The sequence below is a fragment of the Notamacropus eugenii genome, chromosome 7, assembly GCF_028372415.1.
Source record: "Notamacropus eugenii isolate mMacEug1 chromosome 7, mMacEug1.pri_v2, whole genome shotgun sequence".
NCBI classification, from domain to species: Eukaryota; Metazoa; Chordata; class Mammalia; order Diprotodontia; family Macropodidae; genus Notamacropus; species Notamacropus eugenii.
The window spans coordinates 37,280,831-37,301,416 of record NC_092878.1 but is presented as its reverse complement, the minus strand read 5'-3'; the positions used below and the strand labels follow the sequence as shown (position 1 = coordinate 37,301,416).

Sequence of the window (20,586 nt, the reverse complement as noted above, 5' to 3'; positions counted from 1 at the left end):
TTGTGAAATATTTTACATAGAACTTTTGATCCACAAAACAACCATGTCAAGTAGGTACTATATGTTATTATGCTGATTTTACAGATGAGAAAAGTGAGGCTCAGAGTTAAAATGGGAGATAGAAGAGAAAAAGTCAACATTCTGAAGCACTTTCATAGAGTTTGATCCTCACAATAACCCTGTGGTGGTGGTGGTGGAGTTCAGTTATTTCAGTCATATCTCACTCTCCATGACCCCATTTTGGGGTTTTCTTGACAAAGATACTGGAGTAGTTGCTATTTCCTTCTCTAATTCATCTTACAGTTGAGGAACTCAGACAAATAGGCTTAGGTTGATTTGCCCAGGGTCACATAGCTGTAAGTTTCTGAGTCTGAATTTGAACTCATGAAGATAAGGCTTTCCTGATTCCAAACCCAATGTTCTATCTTCTGTGTCACCTAGGTACCCTCATAACCTTGTGATTTAAGTGCTAGAACTATCCCCATTTTACAGATAAGGAAAATCGCCTCTCTGCGGAGTTAAGTGATTTACTCAGGATCCACAGCTAATAGGGCAAGATTTGGACTCAGGTCTTCCTGACTTCAAGTCTGGCACTCTACAGATTATGCAACTTAGGTGCTTTAAATAGTAATCTGAATATTTATAAAGCACTTTAAGATGCTAAAAAGTGCTTAACATATAAAGCTAGCAGTCAGCAGTGGGGTCCAAACCGAAGTCTTCCTTGCCTTTAGATATAGCACACTTTCCACTCTATGCTATGTTGTTGCTGACTCAGATGTTGGCTATACACTGATCTTTATGACTCATGGCTAGGGAAAGATGCACATGGCAGTGGAGGACACAGTCGAGCATCATACTAATTCTCACCCCCTGAACATGGGGAGAGAGGGAGACCTTCGTGAACCAAGTGCTCCATAGGGGTCCTGTGGGTAGTATTTTTAGAACTGCCTCATATGGCAAAGGTAACAGGTGATTTCCTGTCACTTGTCTATTTTTAAATATTGCAGATCATATGAGATTTCTGAAGAGGAAACCAGCAGTATCAGGGCAGCAGTCCACCTTTCTGAAGGAAAAAGGAAGATGTCTGTGTTAGAGCCAGCGCTGCCCATATTTCCAGATAATTCCTAAGTTACTGCAGCCCCCTAGAGCACAGGAGGCAAACAGAACCAAGCAGTAGAAGAATCACAGATCACTGAAGCTGGGAGAAACCTAAGAATAACACGATCCCAAAATATCTCGAACTGAAAAACAAATACAAGAACTCTGAAAACAGAACAGTACACTATGACAACCTCAAAGGATCTCAGAGATCACACATAAGAAACTCTTTCATTTGAGAAGGGGGAAACTGAGTCCCAGAAAGATTAATGAGGTTAGTGTAGGGTTATATAGCTATGATATAATAAGGCCACAATTTACAATAACCCAGTCACTTTGGATTTGAATATGAACTCTGTAGTCTATAACTCTCATGTGCTTTGGGATTCTGCTAAATGTGAAATGTACAACAGAAGTCAAAATAAAAAGATTAGCAGTAGATAGGAGCTATGCGAAAGAATCAAGACAAAATGGCTATTGGCAATTCCCAGCAGAACAAGCTTTACCAAGGAATATGAATAATGGTGAAAGAGATGACTTGGCAAGGTTATCAAGCAAGCTCAGTTTGGAGGTGCTAATTCTAAACAGAAGAATCCCTTATAACACACGATACTTTAAGGTTCATAAAATGCTTTCTCATTAAAATGTTGTAGGATAGGGAGCGCCAGGATTATAGATGAGGAAACTGAAGCATGCAGAAAAATAAGATCTCATACCTTTAGAGGCAACTACATGGAACAATAAGAGTAAAGACAGCAAGATCTGAGTTCAAATCTAGCCTCAGATACATGAAATTGAGCAAATCCCTTAACCTCTGTCTCAGTTTCCTCATAAAATGGGGAAAGTGGCATCTATTGCCCAAGTTTGCTGTGAGATATTTGTAAAGTACTTTGCAACTATAAAAGCTTTATAAAAGCTTCAATTATTACTAATTATTATGCATATTGTTATCATTATTACTATTACCAATTCAGATTTGGGACTTAAGCCCAGCCCTTCTGACTCCAATTCAAGTATGCAGTCTAATTCTTATAACTATATGACATGCTAGTGCCCTTAAGATCATCTTTCAATTACAATTCAGGGCTACTTGGAAACAAGAATCAAAAGCAACATGTAGCACTTGACTGTTTTCTAAGACAAGTTGACAGGGTATTAAGATTTAGAACTGACAGAATTTGGGGGATTGCCCTCAATTATGTGGGTGAGGAAAGTGGTCCAGAGAAATTGTATAACTTGACCAAGATCAGAGAAGTATTAAGTGGCAGACTCTGACGTTGAAATCTAGGTTTTCTATGTGTTGATGTGTGCGTGTGTGGGTGTGTGCACAAGCACTATCCTACTACTAGATCTTCTGTTCCATGACGGAAAGGGACCTTATCTATTTTCATCACACTTATCATTTCCCTAGTACTGGGAGCACATGCTATTTAATGTTGGTACTCAAGATCTTAGAAATGAGAGGACCCAGAAAAGTAGTAAAAATGGTTAAAAGTTAGAAAAACGAGATAGGGAAAAGTAAAGGTAACTCGGACTGTTTTCAATTGAAAAATAAAGTCTGAAGATTGATCTAACTAGGGTCTGCAAAGTATATGTCCAGGGATGGCAACAGAGAAACATAAATGATATAAGAGAGGAGAAAAAAAAAATCAAGTTAATTTTTTTCCCTCTGAAAATCTTCCAAAAATAGAGAACAAAAAGCTCTCAACAAGTTACTCTGTGGCTCACAGATAGAAAAGTAATTCAAAATCTTCCAGGAGAAATACCCTGACTATAAATACTCTTTCCTAGGGTATCCATTATTGCTCCTTGCAGAAGTCTTCATAATGCTTGGATACTGCAATGCTCGTTGCTAGGGAGAAAGTCCAAAGCAAATAATAAAGCCTACTTTAAATTGTGACTGTCTTGCAAGGAGTCAATTTACATGACCATTCAGCCTTCTGGATTCTATCCTAGAAAATGTACTCCACACATTAAAAAATGGGAGAGCATTCATGTGCATGGTTAGGTACTTACTGCTGTCAGGACGGAAGATGACTCTGGTTTTGACACGTTGTGGCTGTTGAAGAATATTGATTCTCTGTCTGAAATTGACAAAAAAGAAAAGAAAAGGGTCAGCGTCAATGACTCTTTTTGGCTATCCTTCACAATGCTTTCCTCAAAAGGACTGGGTTTGGCTAAACACTTGCCACCAGGGGGCAGCACTACCTAGGCAAGCCTGCAGACCAACCAACATGACAGGGTCTTTCTGCTGAAAGGTTGGCCACTCTGTCCTTAATCACCCATCCTTCTATATTAAGGACATACTGAATTGCTCAAGAATATTCTTCCTTACGTTGATTTTTTTCCTGATATAAAATCTTCAACCCTCTCACTTTTACACATAGGGAAACTGAAGCATAAGTGAAGTAAATGTGAACTGTTTAAGGTCACAAAGTGGTAAGCGGTAGAACCAGGATTCAGACACAGGTCCTCTGGCTCTGCTACTTGGGCTATCTATCAAAAGGACCATTTTAAATGGATCTCTACAGCACTGATGTCATTTGGTTGAGTTTTCTCTCTTGCCACATCATCTTTCCTCAGTCAGGCTTTTCACAGTCATATATGTAGGCTTTCATTCTGTTTGCCAAGGACTTCATATAAACATAAGGTGGTATCACTGCCCTGTAGGTACAGACCAGGAAAAAACCCCACAATACAGGCTTCATGAAATCAAGATCCCCAAATCACTGGTATTTGGATCGGGAAGACAATTCACTTGGCTACAAGCAACACACGCAGACAACACACTCTTCCTCTGTAACCTGTTCTATCTACCCTTCCCTCCTTTCTACGTTTTTGAACAGGTAACCCAAGAACCAACAAGGCAGATGCAGGCAGAAGCCCCAGGGCACCATAAATTATCTATCTGGATAATTGAGAGGAACATGTAAACATCTAAGCAGTTATACCTATAACACTGGCCTGAGAAAAGCAAATGTGTAACCAACCACATTCAGTTCTCATCCTTCCCCCGCCACAAGCTAACAATGTCAGAAATCTAAAAATGGATGCTGTTTATTACGTAGTGATGCAATATCCAGAAAAGAAAACACATGGGGGGGCTCCCTTTGCAGGATTTACATTCTCACCTAAGTCAGTTTCTTTTCCTTCCTCCCACACTCACTGCCCACTAAGGATTTTTCTGTATCTGGGATAGCAAAATGATTTGTAGGTAAGTGATTTAGGTCCATGCCAAGCTCAGTCTGGAGATGTACCTGGTATATTTCTCGCTAGCCGAGCTTCAAGGCCCATTGTTGCCTTAGAATTCCTGACCTTCCTCTGGCTTGCTCCAGAGCCATTCCAAACGGAGGGCATGAAAGACGTTCCAGGAGGGCTACCTGTCAGGCGGCCTAAGAAAAATAAAAACCCTACAGGGAGAGCACAGACACTGTATCCCAGCATCTTCTGGACCTTTGCCTCTTCCAAGAGGCCACAGGCCCAGAGGGTCAGAAAGCAGTGGACACATGGACATAGCCATTGTACATGAGTGCTTTACTGGTGCAAAATACTTAAACATGTTTATTGTCACTGATTCTCACCAAAACTCTGTGAGGGAGGAAGGGCAGTGGTTATTATCCTCATATTACTAAGAGGGAGAATAAGGCTGAGCATGATTGGCCAAGGTCAAAAGGGCAATCACTATTACAGAAAGCAATTCTCTGAACTCCAAAGGCATTGCTCTTTCCACTATATGCTATTATCCTCCACCCATTATATGAAGAAGATATATCTATGACTCCCAACTCCTAACCATTCTCCTTTATTCATTCCAACAGCCCCAGGGAATCTTTATTTTCTGAAGACTAAGGATACACACATCCAATTACCCATGAGAGAAAAGCCTCAGCTACAAAAAGTCTAGATAACCTGCTATTCATGTCTCAAAGCCCAAGGGAACAGTAAAATTCACAAGAGTTCACAAATTATGTGCAGCACCTTATAGAGGTAGCCAAGTAGTATTAACCTCAATTTACAAATAAAATGAGGGTTAGAAAGGTTAAGTCACAGCCCAGGGTAAATCACATGATAAGTGTCAGAGAGTTAGGACTGAGAAACAGAAAATGTCAGAACTAGAAGGGACCTCTGAGATCAAATGAAGAAAATGAATCCCACAGAGAGAGGTCACTGACCACGTTAAGCATGTCCAGGAGGATGAAGATGAAGATGATGATGATGATGACAGAACTATAAAGCATGCCAAATGACAATAAGTGGGAGAAATCTAAGATTTTTGGCCTGGAGAAGAGAAGACTTATGGCCAGAAGGGGGCAGAGATGAACAGACAAGATGGCAATCTACACAAACTGTCATATGGGAGGAGGACTGGATGTGTTCTATTTAGTCGCAAAGGGCTAGAAGTCGTAGAGAGGCAGACTAATTTCATATAAAGGAGAATGTCCTAACAAGGAAAAAGAAAAAGAGGAATGGGCAGCCTCAGTAAGCATTTACACTCTACTTAGAAGCCTACAACACAAAGCTAAATGAGTAAATAAAGGTAATGTGAAGACAGAGAAAGAACTAAAAACTGGACAGATTAGGGAATAATTCGAGGTGGTAATCTGAAGGGGAATAATCATTCTGAGAAGAGAAGACATGAGGAGGGAGTGGATGGGGACAAAGAGGACACTTCATAAAAACGTGCTGAAGAGGTAGGAGATGAAATAGCAAGTTCAGGGAAGAGTAGTATGATGTGGATGGAGCGAAGGGAAGTAATGGGAAATAAGGCTAGAAAAGCAGACTGAAGCCAAGGCAATAGGGAGCCACCAGAGGTGTCTGGGCAGAATAACATGATGAAATGAGCTCCTTAGGTGGACTGTTTGGGCAGTTTGGGGGAAGATGGATGGGAGCAGGGAAAGATGGGCAGCAAAGAGATCACTCTGGAAGCTACTGTACAGTCCAACAGCTGCTCTGTAATTTGCTAACTATATCAATCCGGGGAAACCACTGTCCCCCTGGGGGTTACCTTTTCTTATCTGTAAAAGGAGAGGGTTGGACTAGGTAATCTCCAAAGTTGTTTCCAATTCTAAAATCCCATGATTATATAAAGAGATGGGCATTCTTGCAAACATTTGCATGAGCGTACCTGCCAAATGTTTCATAAACTAAACTGGTAATGCCATCTATCCTTCTGCTAGTCAGGAGTGTGAATTCCTTTTAAATGCTTTAATATTTTTCATTTTGAATTTTAAATTCCAAATTTTTCCTCCTCTTTCCATACCCTCCCTTATTCGCTGAGTAGGAAAGAAATACAATACCCATTATATATATGAAGTCATGCAAAACATATTTCCACATAAGCTATGTTTTAAAAAACGAGGCAAGAAAAATGCTGTCTCTCCTATTTAAATGTGAACTCCTTGAGAGGAGGAACCTTGTTTTTATTCTACTTTCCTACTATTCTACCCAGAGCTTAGCACAGTGCCTGACATGTAGTAAAAGCTTAATGAATATTTGTTACTGATAACGATGACAGCCTATATACATTAGTGTCAATACATCAGAGTTCCCAGACTCTCACAGAACACATAGCTAGATAGTCCTGAATCTTCTTTCTATCTCTCTGCCTCAATTCTTTCTCTTGCTGCCACCATGTGGGCACAGCTACCCTTGAAGGAGTTCTAAGTGCTTTTGCAAATTCTCTGGCCAAGAAAAGAGGAGCAGCCGAGAAGCAGAAAAGGCAAGGTACTGCAGTCCCCAATGTCTGGGGAAGCAAAGGACTCGACCAAAGTCAGAAGAGAGAAAGAGAGAAATAAGAAGCAGACTGCGTGACTCTTTGTACAGTGTTCTACCCTGTGGGGCAGTGGTTCTCAAGCAGAGAACCTCAGGGCCTCATTTCTAATCAGGTTTACTTAAAAATGTAACGTATGAAGTGCCTACTATGGGTAGAATATTATACATGATCTCAGGGCTTAGGTTCCATGAATATGTGCACACAAGCTCTCATGAGGAGTTCCTTGAAACAGGGTAGTTTCAGCATGTGTCTCATGCTCTCTACACTAGGCCCTGCCATGGTTTGGCCTTTTCAGCAGAGGACCTACCTCTTCCTCCCCACAAATTCTACAATCTCACACTGGTCTAGAGTACTTTACTCCATTCAGAGTCCATGTTGCTGTTGCTGTGAGATGTGACACAAAAGGGAATGGTAATAATAAAGGAAAGTTTTGAGGAGGAGCCAGACTTGATTTGATCAGTACAGGGAATCCTCAGGGAGGAAATTCCTTCTACCAATGCAGTTAGGTGCCCTTCCTGGCAACTTGAGGGTCATATACCCAGTAGAGCTCAAAGTGGAACTAGAATCCAGCTTTTCAGGATTCGAGTCCATTACATACCTGACTCAGCTCAAAGGAACAGAAGGGAGAGTCTTGCATTGTGATTTTCACTGTGCAAAGGTAAAATATCCATACAGTGTGGGCATTAAAGTAATATTCACAGATAACTATGATGATATAGACCTTTACTAAGGGAGGAAGTCATTCAGCCTGTGATTATTTAAAATTCTAAGAATGCAAGAATTGGAAAAGAAGTTAGGAATGATCTACCATGAGTATAATCAAGTATTTTTAATAGGTGGATCATATGCTCAGACATCCACGTGTGTGGACCTTATTTTTAAAATTATGATCATTAAGAATTGATTCAAGGGTGTTCCAATGATACTTGGAAGTATACTGGCACACAGTCAGATAAAACTGAAAAAAATCAGTTTATTAGGAGCTAGCTAATAAGACAGATAGATACACACTTAAAAAAACCCCCACAAAACTAAAAATCTTGGCCAGTCTACAATTTGTCACCAGGGACACAACTTGGTTACCTGAGATCTAGTCCAAACTTATTTTAGAGAGGGAAGTGACTAGCAAAAGGTATTCACTAATCTAGGTATTCTGCCTTTGTTGATAACCAAAGGCAAGTTATTTCCCTTCCCTAGGTCTTATTTTCATATGAAGTGAGAGAAACTAAGCTAGGGCATGAACTATTTTTGATAACTGTATTTCAATATAAGCAGTCTTCTTTGCAATCTTATGGATTTTTACACATATAAAAATATTATCCTGGAAGAGGCCCATAGCTTCTACCAGACTCTGCCAAAGGGGTGGGTCCATAACACCAGAAAGGTTAAAAACCCTCAAGGTAGATGAGTCTATGAGGTGGTCTTAGACTTGAGTACTATCTAGTACAGGACTCTTTTAGATATATAAGAATATAATCATTTTCTTTTGTCTCTCTCCCCCTCTGCCGTTCCATCCCCAATTTTATATAACTTATGACAACTTGGTAACGATTATGGCTACTACAAGAAGAGTATAAAACTATAAAGAGCCAGCAAAAACTGAACCTTGCTTAATAAAATAAAGTTCACAACAGACAGGACTACACTGAATTGTGAGGTACCATTTGTTCCACAATACTCCCCTGGTATCTATCACTTCCAATAGCACTTCAGGAGAAAGATCGAATTTCTGTAAACTTTAAGACCTTTGTCAGAGCCAAAACTGTCTTTGGGAAGGGACAACTGTGAGGGTACAGAGGAGAAGAAGAATGGAAGGAAATACGCTTTCAAATGTTTCTGCCCCACATCTTTAACTGATACTGTGCTATCAGCCATGTAGTCAGTCAACAAGCATTTCTAACCCTAATCCTAAATGTGCCAGGCATTATGCTGGGATATAAGGAGCAGCCCGTGAGGAACTGGGCATGTCTCTTTAGCTGACATCCTGAGAGAGCTGCCTAGGATCCCACAGCTAAAAAGGTGTTGGGCAGCACTGGGACCCAAATCTCCTAGACCCAGAGTTTAGCACTAAAAACAATAACTACTCCTACTACCATTACTACTACAACAACAACCATTATTAATAATAATGAGGAGGAGGGTGGTTGATACTTACTTTTTATGATTTCTACAGTGCTTACTATACACCAGAATGCCAGGTGACATTTGTAAATAAACATAACCTAAAATAACTTTGTCATTATTGGATGTGGAGAAGACAAACACAATGTGTATGGATACAGTTGTACTGGCCAACTGATCATGTTTGGCATATATGGAAATGTGAACGCCTAAGAAAGTGGAAAAAAAGAATCTCTAGAAATAAAGTTTTCCCCTTTTTCTCTTAAATTTCAGTAGCCTCATCTCCCCATCTCCTCATAATTTTTCCATTTCTTTTTGTCACGTTTATCCCTGGAGAATCAGACTTGGGTTGGCATAGGGAGAAGGGGCTCTCAAGCAGGTGTGAAGAGAAGGCTACTTCACATCAGGAGGTGTCTGAGTCTGTATATGTGCTGCTGCAGGAAAGGATCACCCAAGAGAGGCCAGGCGAAAGGAATACAAGGGGGAGAAAACAGCTTCAGTTAATTTAAGAGAGTCTGAAGGGGCACCAAGCAAGGTCCACACGGGGGCAGAAAGTTCCAATGGGATGGAATCTAGGGGCTTAACCAAAAAGCACACAAGAATATTATCTAAGTGTAGAAAGTTCCAGTTACAGATTTCCCCTTCCAAGTGTCTTAGCAGTGTTTTGCTTTGCTTGGGTTTTTTTACGCACACAGCTCAAAGGAGTATAGCTCTCTTCAGATCAGTCAACACTCACATCATTAATATACGCAAAAGTTAGCATTCATACAGTGCTTTAAGGTTCACAAAGTGCTTTTCAAATATTAACTCATTTGAGCCTCACAACAACCCTGGGAGGTAGGTGCTATTATATCCTCATTTTAACAGATGAGGAAATGGAGGCAAACAGAGGTGAAGTGCCTTGTCCAGAGTCACACACCTATTAAGCATCTAAGGCTGGAAGGATGTGAACTCAGGTCTCTGACTGCAGGGCCCAGTGCTCTTGGTAATGACTGCCTTAGCTTAAAGCATAATAGATGTAACCCAACAATGATTTAATGAGTGCTGTGTGAAGGTACTAATTCCTGCTCCTAGAGAACTTAAAATCTAGAAGGGAGATATGATACCTATTCAGTCAACTATGAGTTCTCTACTAAATTCCCAACTCTTCATCTGTAAACTTGAGGCACTCTGTAAAGGCCCTTTCAGCACTAAACTTGCAAGCCTTTATTTAGTCCATTCCAAACACTTGTGATACTTCCCTGAAATTTGCCAGCTGAAGTACTACTTATTTAATAAGTTTAAAACTCAAATATCACCTTATCTACAAAGCCTTCCATGGATACCAGCTCCCTTCCTCTCATCAGTAATGATTTTCTTCCTTAGAATTTGCATAAAAAACTTTGCTTCGCATTTTGAGAATACAACATAAGATGTATATTATAATTATCTGAGTTTGTGCTTTATCTCCCATCTGTATTTTAAGTTCCATGAAGGCAGAGAGAGTTAGTTCCTTACCTAAACTTTGTATTTCTTCCCAGTGTCTAGTACAGAGATCTGCAGAGACTAGCCATTTAATAATTATGTCAGAGAATCAAAGAGTCTCAGAATTGTAACGGACCCCAGAGTTCACCTAGTTCCTTCAGTCCATACCTGAACAAGAAACCCATATAATATTCTTCCCAAGTGGCTATCCAATTTCTTCTTGCAGATAGCCAATTAAAAAACAAACAAACCACAACTAGCCCAATTAACTTCTGAATATCTCTAAATGTTATGAAGTTTTTCCTTATACCATATCCCTCCCCCACCACCCACCCTACACCTTTGAGATCCAGAGGCACTGGACTCCTTTGTTGTCTCTGAAACAAGACACTGCCTCTCTTGGTTCTGGGCATCTTCTCTGGCTGTCCCCCCATGTCTCCTCATCTCTACCTTCTGGATTTTTCTTCAAGTCCCAGCTAAAATTCCACATCCTTCCTGGTCCTTCATAACTCCAATGCCTTTCCTCTGTTGATCATCTCCAGTTTGTAGCTTGTGTGTAGTTTGTACAAAGTTGTTTGCATGTTCTCTTTTTCACTAAACCATGGTCTCTTTGAAAGCAGAGACTGTTTTTGCCTTTCTTTGTATCTCCAGGGCTTAGAATAGTGCCTGGCACATAGTAACTACTTAGTATATGCTTGGAGCTGACTTGTGACTATCTGCATCAGGGAAGTTTCTGAACCTGAAGTTCTATATACTGAAGAAACCATATATCCAAATCTTAAATAATTAAATAGGTAAATTCAAGACTGAATACAATGAACAACTGTACCTATGAGTCATCTCCCTCCCGCTGGCCATCCTGCTCCTGGGTCTCCTCATCATTCAATTACTGAATGAATGATAGAGAAACACGATAGGATCTTTCTGTTCATTCAGGAAATCTAAAATCTCTTTAATGGTTGTAGATTTTATATTGAGGGTGAATTTGATTTTTTTTGGATGGTCAAACGCCATCCTGAGCCAAGCATGATGAACAAGCTAGCAGGTTCCAGCTAAAGAATCATCTCTGGCATCAAAAAAGAGTTAAATCTATAGACTGATGAATTTGCCTTTCTCCTCCAGCTCATAAGCTGGCTCTGAAGACAGGTCCCCAAGATATGAAGCCACACGTATGTTCCGAGCCATGGCAGTATTGATGAACCTTGATTCACATGTACTCAAGAACAGAGAATCATATTTGGACCACCTTTGCTCATCATTTGAATAATAATGGAGGAAAAGCAAATGCTACCCTTTTAGTGATCTGAGTCTAAGTGTGTGCATATGCGCATGTGTGTGTCTGCGTGCGCATGTGTATGCATGTGTGAGTGTACACCAAGTCCTTAATGGTCAATATAGTGAAATACCTTTGGGTAAATTACCTGACATTCCTGCAGAAAAATTCTTCAAAGATGGTCTCTGTACCACGGTGTAGGATTCGCCCACCACAAACACCTTGTACAGGACAGCATTGTGATTGATGAAGTTCTGAATCACACAAGGGGGCTTGATAGCACTGAGGCCTTCCTGGTTGAAGATGATGGCCATCTGATGAAATAAGAAAACTCATTCAATTCTGTCCTTATGTATTTCAACATATGATTATCAAACATTTGACTGTATTTCAATGCATGATTATCAAACATCTGACATCTGTAATGCATTTGGTACAGTGCCTAGCACATAGTAGGTGCTCAATAAATGTTTACTGATTGATAATAGGTATTGGGTAAGTAAAAAGGATTAGATAATAAAACTAACCTAATGGGACATTTATTATGCATAATATTTATAAATATGATGTGCCAGTCACTATGGCTACAAAGATGAAAATGGCACAGATCCGGTCTCAAGGAGCTTATAATTAAGGAAGTTAAGACCTGCACATCAATAAGCATGATACAAAACACGGTATGAGAGTGGAAAAGGAGAAAGACAGTGTTGCAGGAGAATTTGAGAAGGAAGAGATCATATTCTCCTGGAAGAAAAGGGGAAAGAATTCAAGAAGGCTTGAATCAATCCACAAGTATTTGTTAAGCATCTACTATGTGCCAGGCACTGGGAATATACTAAAATAAAATAAAAAACCAGAAACAATTCTTGTCATCAAAGAGCTTTCATCCTATTTGGGGAGAAAACATGTAAATATATACTATAAATATAATATAATGGCAAAGGACACTAGCAGCTGGGGGAATTCCTTTCAAGAAAAGCCTTACGTAGGTGATGCTCCAGTTGAGCTTTGAAGAAAAACAGCTGGGCCTTGAAGGAGATTTCAAACAACTAATGAACACACATGTTATTAAGTATTTACTATATACCAGGCACTGTGCTAAATGATGAGATACAAAGAAGGGCAAAAAAGATCCCTGCCTTCAAGGAAGAATGAAGGGAAGGAGGGAGGGAGGAAGAAGGGAGGAAGGAGAAAAAAGGAAGGCTGGATCCACTTATATAGCAAATACTACATGCCAGGTTTAAGTGCTTTACAAATACAAACATCCTGAGATGTAGGTGCTATTATCAACTGCATTTTTCAGATGAGGAAACTGAGACAGACATATGGTAAGTAACTTGCTTAGGACAACACAGCTAGTAAATGTCTTCAGCCACAATTGAACAAGTCTCCCTGAATTAATACCTGCTACTCTAGCTGCAAGGAGCTTCTTACATAAATACATTCTAGCTCCCCAACCTAACTCCTGCCCAGAGATTTATAAAACCTTATAAAACCTTATCATGGCTTTGCCACTTACTGGAGATGCTGAAGTCAGTTGGGCTCTGAGCCTCAGTTTCCTCATTGGTAAAATGGGGACAATGACATTTATACTATCTCCCTGATGGGTTGTTTTTGAGTTTTGTGAATGATAAGCCCTAAGTATATCTTAATCACCAAGAATTTATTAGCACCAAACATATTCCAGGCATGGCGGGAGTACAGAGCCTGGGGAGGCAAACAAAAAAATATTCCTTATTACCTTCAACTGGATTTTAAACCTACCCAAGCCTCATTAATATGTCACTATGTGTAATACTTGATATCCAAATGGTAGCACTCTGATGAGAATAAGGGACATTTTCCACAAGATGATGCTCAACAATCAATCTCTGTTGGACCTTAAGGCCCCTTAAGGCTCCCCTGCTCTCTCTAGTCTTTAGTTTCTGGACATATAAAATGATAGATTAGGGGATATTATCTAGTTCTTAATTCTATGTTCCAAGGCTCTTTCCAGAGCTGACATTCTGTAACATATCAGACCATAGGATCACAGGTTTAGCACTGGAAGGGACCTTAGCATACATCTAGCCAAATGTCTTCACTTCACAGACGTTCAGAGCTAAGTGACTTGTCTAGATTCATAGAGCCATTAAGCGTCAGAGGAAGGATTTGAACTCAGTTCTTTCTGGTTCTAAGTCCAGCCACTATTTGATATTGCCTCTAACACTGAGTAAAATACATACTCTATATGCTGCTTTATCAAGATTTCATCTATTTTTTCATTTACTCTCCTTAGGATAATAGCATCTATTAAGCACCTACTGTGTATAAAATACTAAGCTACTTGCTGTGCAAATATAAAGTTTAGATGAGTACCTGTGACATAATGAGGGTGGATGAGGTTAGGTAACGGAGAATCTGAGTCCAAAGAACAGAGAAATAAAGTGACCCTGCCTGGGCTCTCACAACATAGTTAATACTTTCCTCATGATACAGAAGAATTGCCTCCTTCACACCAAACTCCTGCCACTGTTCTACAGTCTAATTCCATAGTTTCTAATCAAGTCTTCCTGCATCATCCTCAGGAAATACTGTTTCCTTCCTTGATGTGTTACTTGGTCAAGGTGCCTCAACATGGGGGAGAGAGAAACAAGAGAAAGGAAAGAGATTGACAGATAGACACAGGATGCCTTGACCAAGGATGTAAAGGATGTGAAGTCTGACATGTGGATCATCAATTCTTTCTGAAATTCATCAGTCCTCACTGGCAGGTACATTAATCCCTGGTCACCTTCAATGATAATCACTTGTCTCATCTACTTTATATCCCCTTTAGTCTTTCAGTACTTATTGGCGCAGTTACAGACATGGCCAGGCTTTGCTGAACATGGTGGTGGAATCAAGTTAGTAAACTGATCCTTGGACCAGAGAAACTCAGTGCACTGATGGACTTATCATCAAAACTTTTCCAACTTTGGTAGATGGGATGTGTCAAAACTAGAACTCCCCCAGGATCTACTAGGATTTTGGGGGGAGTGAGAGGGGATTTGAATGGCGACAGGTTTTCTGGTCTTCAGTTAATTGCAATAATAGGTTTACAATGAAGAGGAGAATTATTGCTCCACAGGCCCCAAGCGATTTGGACGGTATTGATGCTAAAAGTGCTTTGCTAAGCCCAGACTCCCTGACTTGAATATTCCTTCAAAAAACAAGTGTAAGATTTCCACAGAGTAACAAAGACAAAACTTTTTATTTATCTGTCGTCGTCCCCCCACCCCCAGATGATAACAAAGCAAAATATAACCTGAGTTTTGTCTCTTTACATAAACATATGGAAATATATGTGTGCATGGGGAGGAATGGGATGAAAGAGAATAGTCTGGAGCCTGGCAACTTAGTGCCATTCAATCCAGCTTTTGGTGGATAGTTTGGTTTGGTATAAAGAGAAAATCAGACCAGGTGATCTTCAAGGTTCTTTCTAATTCTTACATCCCATTATCTATTTTTTATCTTGAGTTATAACATTCTATGTTCTAAGATCCCTCTTAATTTTAAATTTCCATGTTCTGGGTTCTAATATCCAATGAGTCTATAGGCTTTAAGAATTAGAGTAAACACCACTAGCTTTCTTTGTCTAACGGGAAATCTGAGAACTTGCTGGTGCCTTTTATCACTCCAAACAATATGCGGTCTCATCTATCACCACAGCACTCTCTGAGCTGTTTTTAAAGTCATAGGATAGAGTGGGGAAGCCCAGTAAAAAATGTCCAATGAGATGGAACACTACACTAACAGAAACAGCATCATACAAGGGAGACAAGCAACAGAACCAGAGACTAATGTGAAGACATCTGGAAACTCTCAAGACAATATAAAATCCAAATCCTGAGAGACTTGAACCTTGGCAGGTCTGTTTCACTAGACACCAGACCATTTCTATTAATGGCTACAGAATGAATGATAATTCTCTTACAATTATGGATTGCAGAGTAATTTAGAGAATGTAAGCCCCTAGGCACCCAGCATGATTTATTGGGTAGCCATTTTACAGGCAGCTAAGTGGAATTACAAAGGTTGGGTGGGGACAGGACTAGAACAAAAACTCATTGCTCTCAATTGCCTGTTATAATCTGAGAATAAACATCAGGCACCAGGGGAGAATGCTCAGCTCTTAAAAACTATTCTTTCATACTTGCTCTGGGCAATTAAATACTCCAGAAAAACCCAAGGAAGGAGGGCACTGAGGAAATACTAAAAAGGGCCTCCCTTTCTTTTTTTCTTTCCTTCCTTCCTCCCTCCCTCCCTTTCTTCTTTCCTTCCTCTCTCCTCACTGCCTCCCCCCCTCCACAAATGTATACATGTAAGTATGTATGTAGACATATGCATGCTTTTCTCTCCTGGGTACCCATATCAAAGAGGACGTCCCCAAGCCTGAAGACCTTATTTTAGATTCAAACTAAATCCCTAAACCAATAAATTACTTTCAAAAGAATTCTGAAACTATTAAACTGGGCTGTCTGCAGGTGGAAACAATGAGGGAGTGACAGGAAGTAGGTAGGTGGAAATAGCCTCAAGCAGAAGAGCCCATGTTGCCAGTTAGGAGATATGTATTCCAGTCCTTTGTAGCCACGGTGTGAACTAGGGCAATTCACCTCCCAAATTTATTCATTCAAGAGTGTGACAGACACCATCAGTGGACGATGAGTTGTATGTCTCACAATTCAACAAACAGTCTCTCCTGAGCTACCTGATCAGGTAAGATCAGGTAGGGCATGCACAGATTAAAAAAGTGTATTTTTAAAAAATGAAAAAAAGATTCTTAAATTTTTACAAAGGAAAAAAAATGTATTCTTTAGCATTCATTATGTCCACAGCTGAAAAACATAAGTAGTCCCTAGAACCTATACCTTACAGGGGTTGCAAGAGTTTCGGTCCTCACCACCCAGAAAACGAGGTCTTCCTCCTAAATATTCTAGTCAATTAACAAAAATTCCAAACCTCAGAATTGTAAAGGACATCAGGGAACACTGAGTATAACTATTATTTGAAGGAAGAACCCCTTCCTACGACATCCCAAACAAGGGGTCATCCAATCACTTCTTATATTAAAAAAAAAAATCTTTTCTATGAACAAAAGTCTTGTTTCCTTCCCACCACTCCCCTCATTAGAAAAAAGAAAAGTGAAACCCTTTTAATATATGAGCAAAGTCAAATAAAACTAGTTTGCCCAATCATTACTAAAAAATCTTCAGTAATGGAAAAATTCACTACCTCCCAGTTGTTGTTCAGTTGTATCTGTTTCTTCATGGACCCCAGTTGGGGTTTTCTTGGCAGAGATATTAGAGTGATTTGTCATTTCCGTCTCCAGCTCCTCTTACAAATGAGGAAACTGAGGCAAACAGGATTAAGTGACTTGCCCAGTGTCACACAGCTAGCAAGTGTCTGAGGCCAGATCTGAACTTGAGAAGATAAGTCTTTCTCACTCCAGGCCCAGTGCTCTATTCACTGCTCCACCTAGCTCTTAAGATGACCCATTAAATCTTAAAAATCAACTCAAATCTCTCTTTTTGCAGCCTTTTTAGTGCCCATTCTCCCCATTCTTGGTGCTCTCTCTCTCTGGGATTACTTTCCATCTATTATCTCTAACTAGGATGCAGATAGTTGTTTCATGTCAAAAAGACTATTTTATGGAGAACTCACACAGGGCAAGTGTTCACATGGTGGTCAGAAGTGATACAAGGACACTAAAAGTTTCTCTTAAGAAGTCTGGAATTAATTATGTGACATGGGAGAAAGTGGCACAGAAACATTCAGCATGGTGTGCCCACATCAGAGAAGGTGCTGTGCTCTATGAGCAAAGTAGAATCGAAACAGCTCAAAAGAAACACAAAACACACTAATTTAGAGAATCTACCTGAAAGGTTCACATGGTCTATTTGTGCCCGACCCCTGGTAGAACATTCTGAGCTCCTATTGGTCTGATCAGCCAGTCAGACACACTGAAATTTGACTCTAGCACAGTGATGTCATTTTGGTCCCCTTAGAGAAAGAAGGACAACAGTCAGATAGTGGTTTGCATGTCCAGCCCAGCCCTGAGGGCAGGGGCTATGTGGTTGCCTTCTTTTGTATCTGCAAGTAACCAGCCGGGCACACAGCAAGTGCTTAATATAATGCTTGCTGATTAATCAATTTCTTATGCTGCATTAAAATCTCCCCTTTTCTAACTTCTTTTCCATTGTCCTTAGTATTATCTTACCAGTACTGTGGAACTACAAAATGTGAACACTTTATTACCATCAGCTCAAAATCCATGCACACCCTTGTATGAATACTGGTTCAGGTTCTCTAAAGTATCTCTAATGCTTAAGTTGAGTGTTGATGATGATGACAACTCAAATTTATATAATATTTCAAAATTTAACAAAGACCATTCTTTGAAGCAATCCGTTAAGACAGACTAGACAAGTACGATTACCCTCATTTGCAGATGAAGAAACTAAGCATCAGAGAGATACAATCACTTGCCCAGATTGACAAAGTTACTAAGTGTTGAGAAAAGCGTTTGAACCTAGGGCCCCTGACTCCAAGTATAGCACTGTTCTCTTAGTGTTATGACAAAGAAAAAAAAAACAAGATTGAAAAGAGTGATTGTGTCAATACCCTGGTCTCGACATTTACTAACATGTACAAGTTCTCAGTGACTCAATTTCCCAATGTGTACTACCCAATGTCTGCAGGAATCTACTTTTTCAAGGTTATTGTAAGGATCAAATGAGATAACGTACAAGAAGCACTTTGATATATCTTAAGTGCCATATAAATGTTAGCTATTCATATTTTTTTCACCATTATCAGTCCCACCAGAATCCGCTGCCTCTCAGTCACTATATGCTTAGGAAACATAAACTGATGCTAGTTCTCGATCACCCCACACATCTGATGTCATCAAGGGAATAAACTGTTTTACATAAAGTTCCAGATACTGAAGCCCCCAAGTCTCTGGCACTGAATCTTGCCCTTTACTCGAGACTTACTCCCAGGAGAAATGAAAAAGCAAATTGGGAAGGTCTGAATAAAGTATATCCACACATGGTAATGACAGTGTGGTTTCCATGGAAACTTAAAACCACTGAGTACTAATGAGTATCAAGATAGGATGCTCCCTGAAATACATCCACTTTGAAAGGGAGGAACAGAAGGAAAAGGGAGGAGAAAAAAAAAACCTAAAAAGATTTACTAGGCAGGTAGCCATAGGGGTGGGGTGGGGTGCAAGGAAGAATGAGAGGACCATAAGTTATACTCAGGTTTTATATAAAAAAAACAAAAACAAAAATAAACAACAACAACAAAAACCCAAATTTTGGGAGAAAGGTACAACTTCTATTCTCCGCACTGTAATATTTGATCCTCTTCCCTCAAACGCTATTCCAGTTGAACACAAATTTTTACAGGGCCTGATAAGGTGAAAAATTTTCAAGTAAGGCCCAATGAGAGACTAACATCTAAGGACCAGCCAAGACACACTTAAGAGATCTGATAATCACCAGCAGATAAAACAGTGGGCTACATCAACAGAGATATAATGTCCAGGAAAACGGAAATGACGGTCTATACGCTGACTTAAAGAGAAAGCTGCAATATTATCCACAGTTCTAAGTACCACCTTTTTTTTTTCCCATAGCAAGGATACTGACACACTGGAATGTTTTGAAATGGGAGCAAGGAAGATGGCGAGAGAATTGTATACCAGGTACATGGGGAAGACCTGAAGGATCTGGAAATGTTTGTGAAGAAGGAAAGACGTGAGAGATGATTTCAAGTATCTGAAGGACTTTAAAGCTACACATAATGTTGTAATTGGCTCCTAACTGCAACAGAAGGAACAGTTTGGCTCATTACAAGGAAAATTTCAGAGAATCACAGAAATCCAAAATCTTCCAGGAAGAGTTGGCCTCAATTTAACAAAAATTTCACCAAATTTCATATTTAAGGGTATTTAAGACTTAAGAGCTAGAAGAAGCCTTGGACAGCACCCAAGTTCAACATGAATGAATTCTTAATTTTACAAATGAGGTGTTAAGAGACTTGTACAAGTCTACAGTGGTTGTAGTAAGAAGTAGAGTTCGGATTTTAATCTAGGTTCTAAATCAAGCACTCTTTCCATGGAATCACACTGTTCTTCAGAAATCATTTAGTCAAAACAGCACATGATTGAGAATACCCTCTACAACCCTTCTGAACTTACTACTGCTCAACGTCCTTCCTAAAACGTGGCACTCTGAATGAAACACAACCTTGCAGATGTGGCCTGACTAGATTCTAGCAGAGAAGTATCTATCACCTCTTTTGTTCAGGGCATTCTGTCTTGTTTAATGAGACCTAACACTGCCTTAGCTTTACAGGTTACCACATTGAGCTTGCTGTCCACTAAAACCCCCAAATCTTTTTCAGCAGAGCTGCTATCTAGCCAAGCCTTTCCCATGCTGCACCTGTAAAGGTGATTTTTTTGAACTTCAAATATACGATTTTACATTTTTCCTGGTTACATCTCATGTTACTGGTGGTATCCAACAATGGAATGGACTGTCAAGGAAGGCAATGGGTTCTCTATTACTGGAGATCTTGGAATTGAGGCTGGATAATCACTTCTTGGGATGACTGAGAGAGGTATCTACTTAGGTGTGGTGCCTGGGTTGGGTGACCTCTGACGACCTGTTGAAATCCAAAAGTTCTAATTTTTTTGGTCATAGCAAACAAACTTATTTGGTGAAGGACAGTTAGACAGTGCCAGGCCCAAAGTTAGGAAGACCTGAGTTCAAATCCAGATTCAGCCACTTACTAGCTATATGATCCTGGCAAGTCATCTAACCTCTGA

General features: G+C 39.9%; 1 protein-coding gene across 5 annotated transcripts in view; it reads right to left on the bottom strand.

Moving 5' to 3' along the window:
• Window positions 1-20,586, bottom strand: part of ITPK1 (inositol-tetrakisphosphate 1-kinase) — a 416,475-nt gene that overhangs the window by 126,452 nt on the left and 269,437 nt on the right. For all 5 annotated transcript variants that reach the window (XR_011970463.1, XM_072624303.1, XM_072624305.1 and 2 more), the window contains 2 exons: window positions 11,878-12,043; window positions 3,115-3,182 (listed from right to left, as the gene is read on the bottom strand). Coding sequence is in view for 4 of the 5 variants with exons in the window: in XM_072624303.1 (XP_072480404.1) it covers window positions 3,115-3,182; window positions 11,878-12,043 (234 nt within the window). In the remaining variant the exon portion in view is untranslated. The remainder of the gene's footprint in view (window positions 1-3,114; window positions 3,183-11,877; window positions 12,044-20,586) is intronic.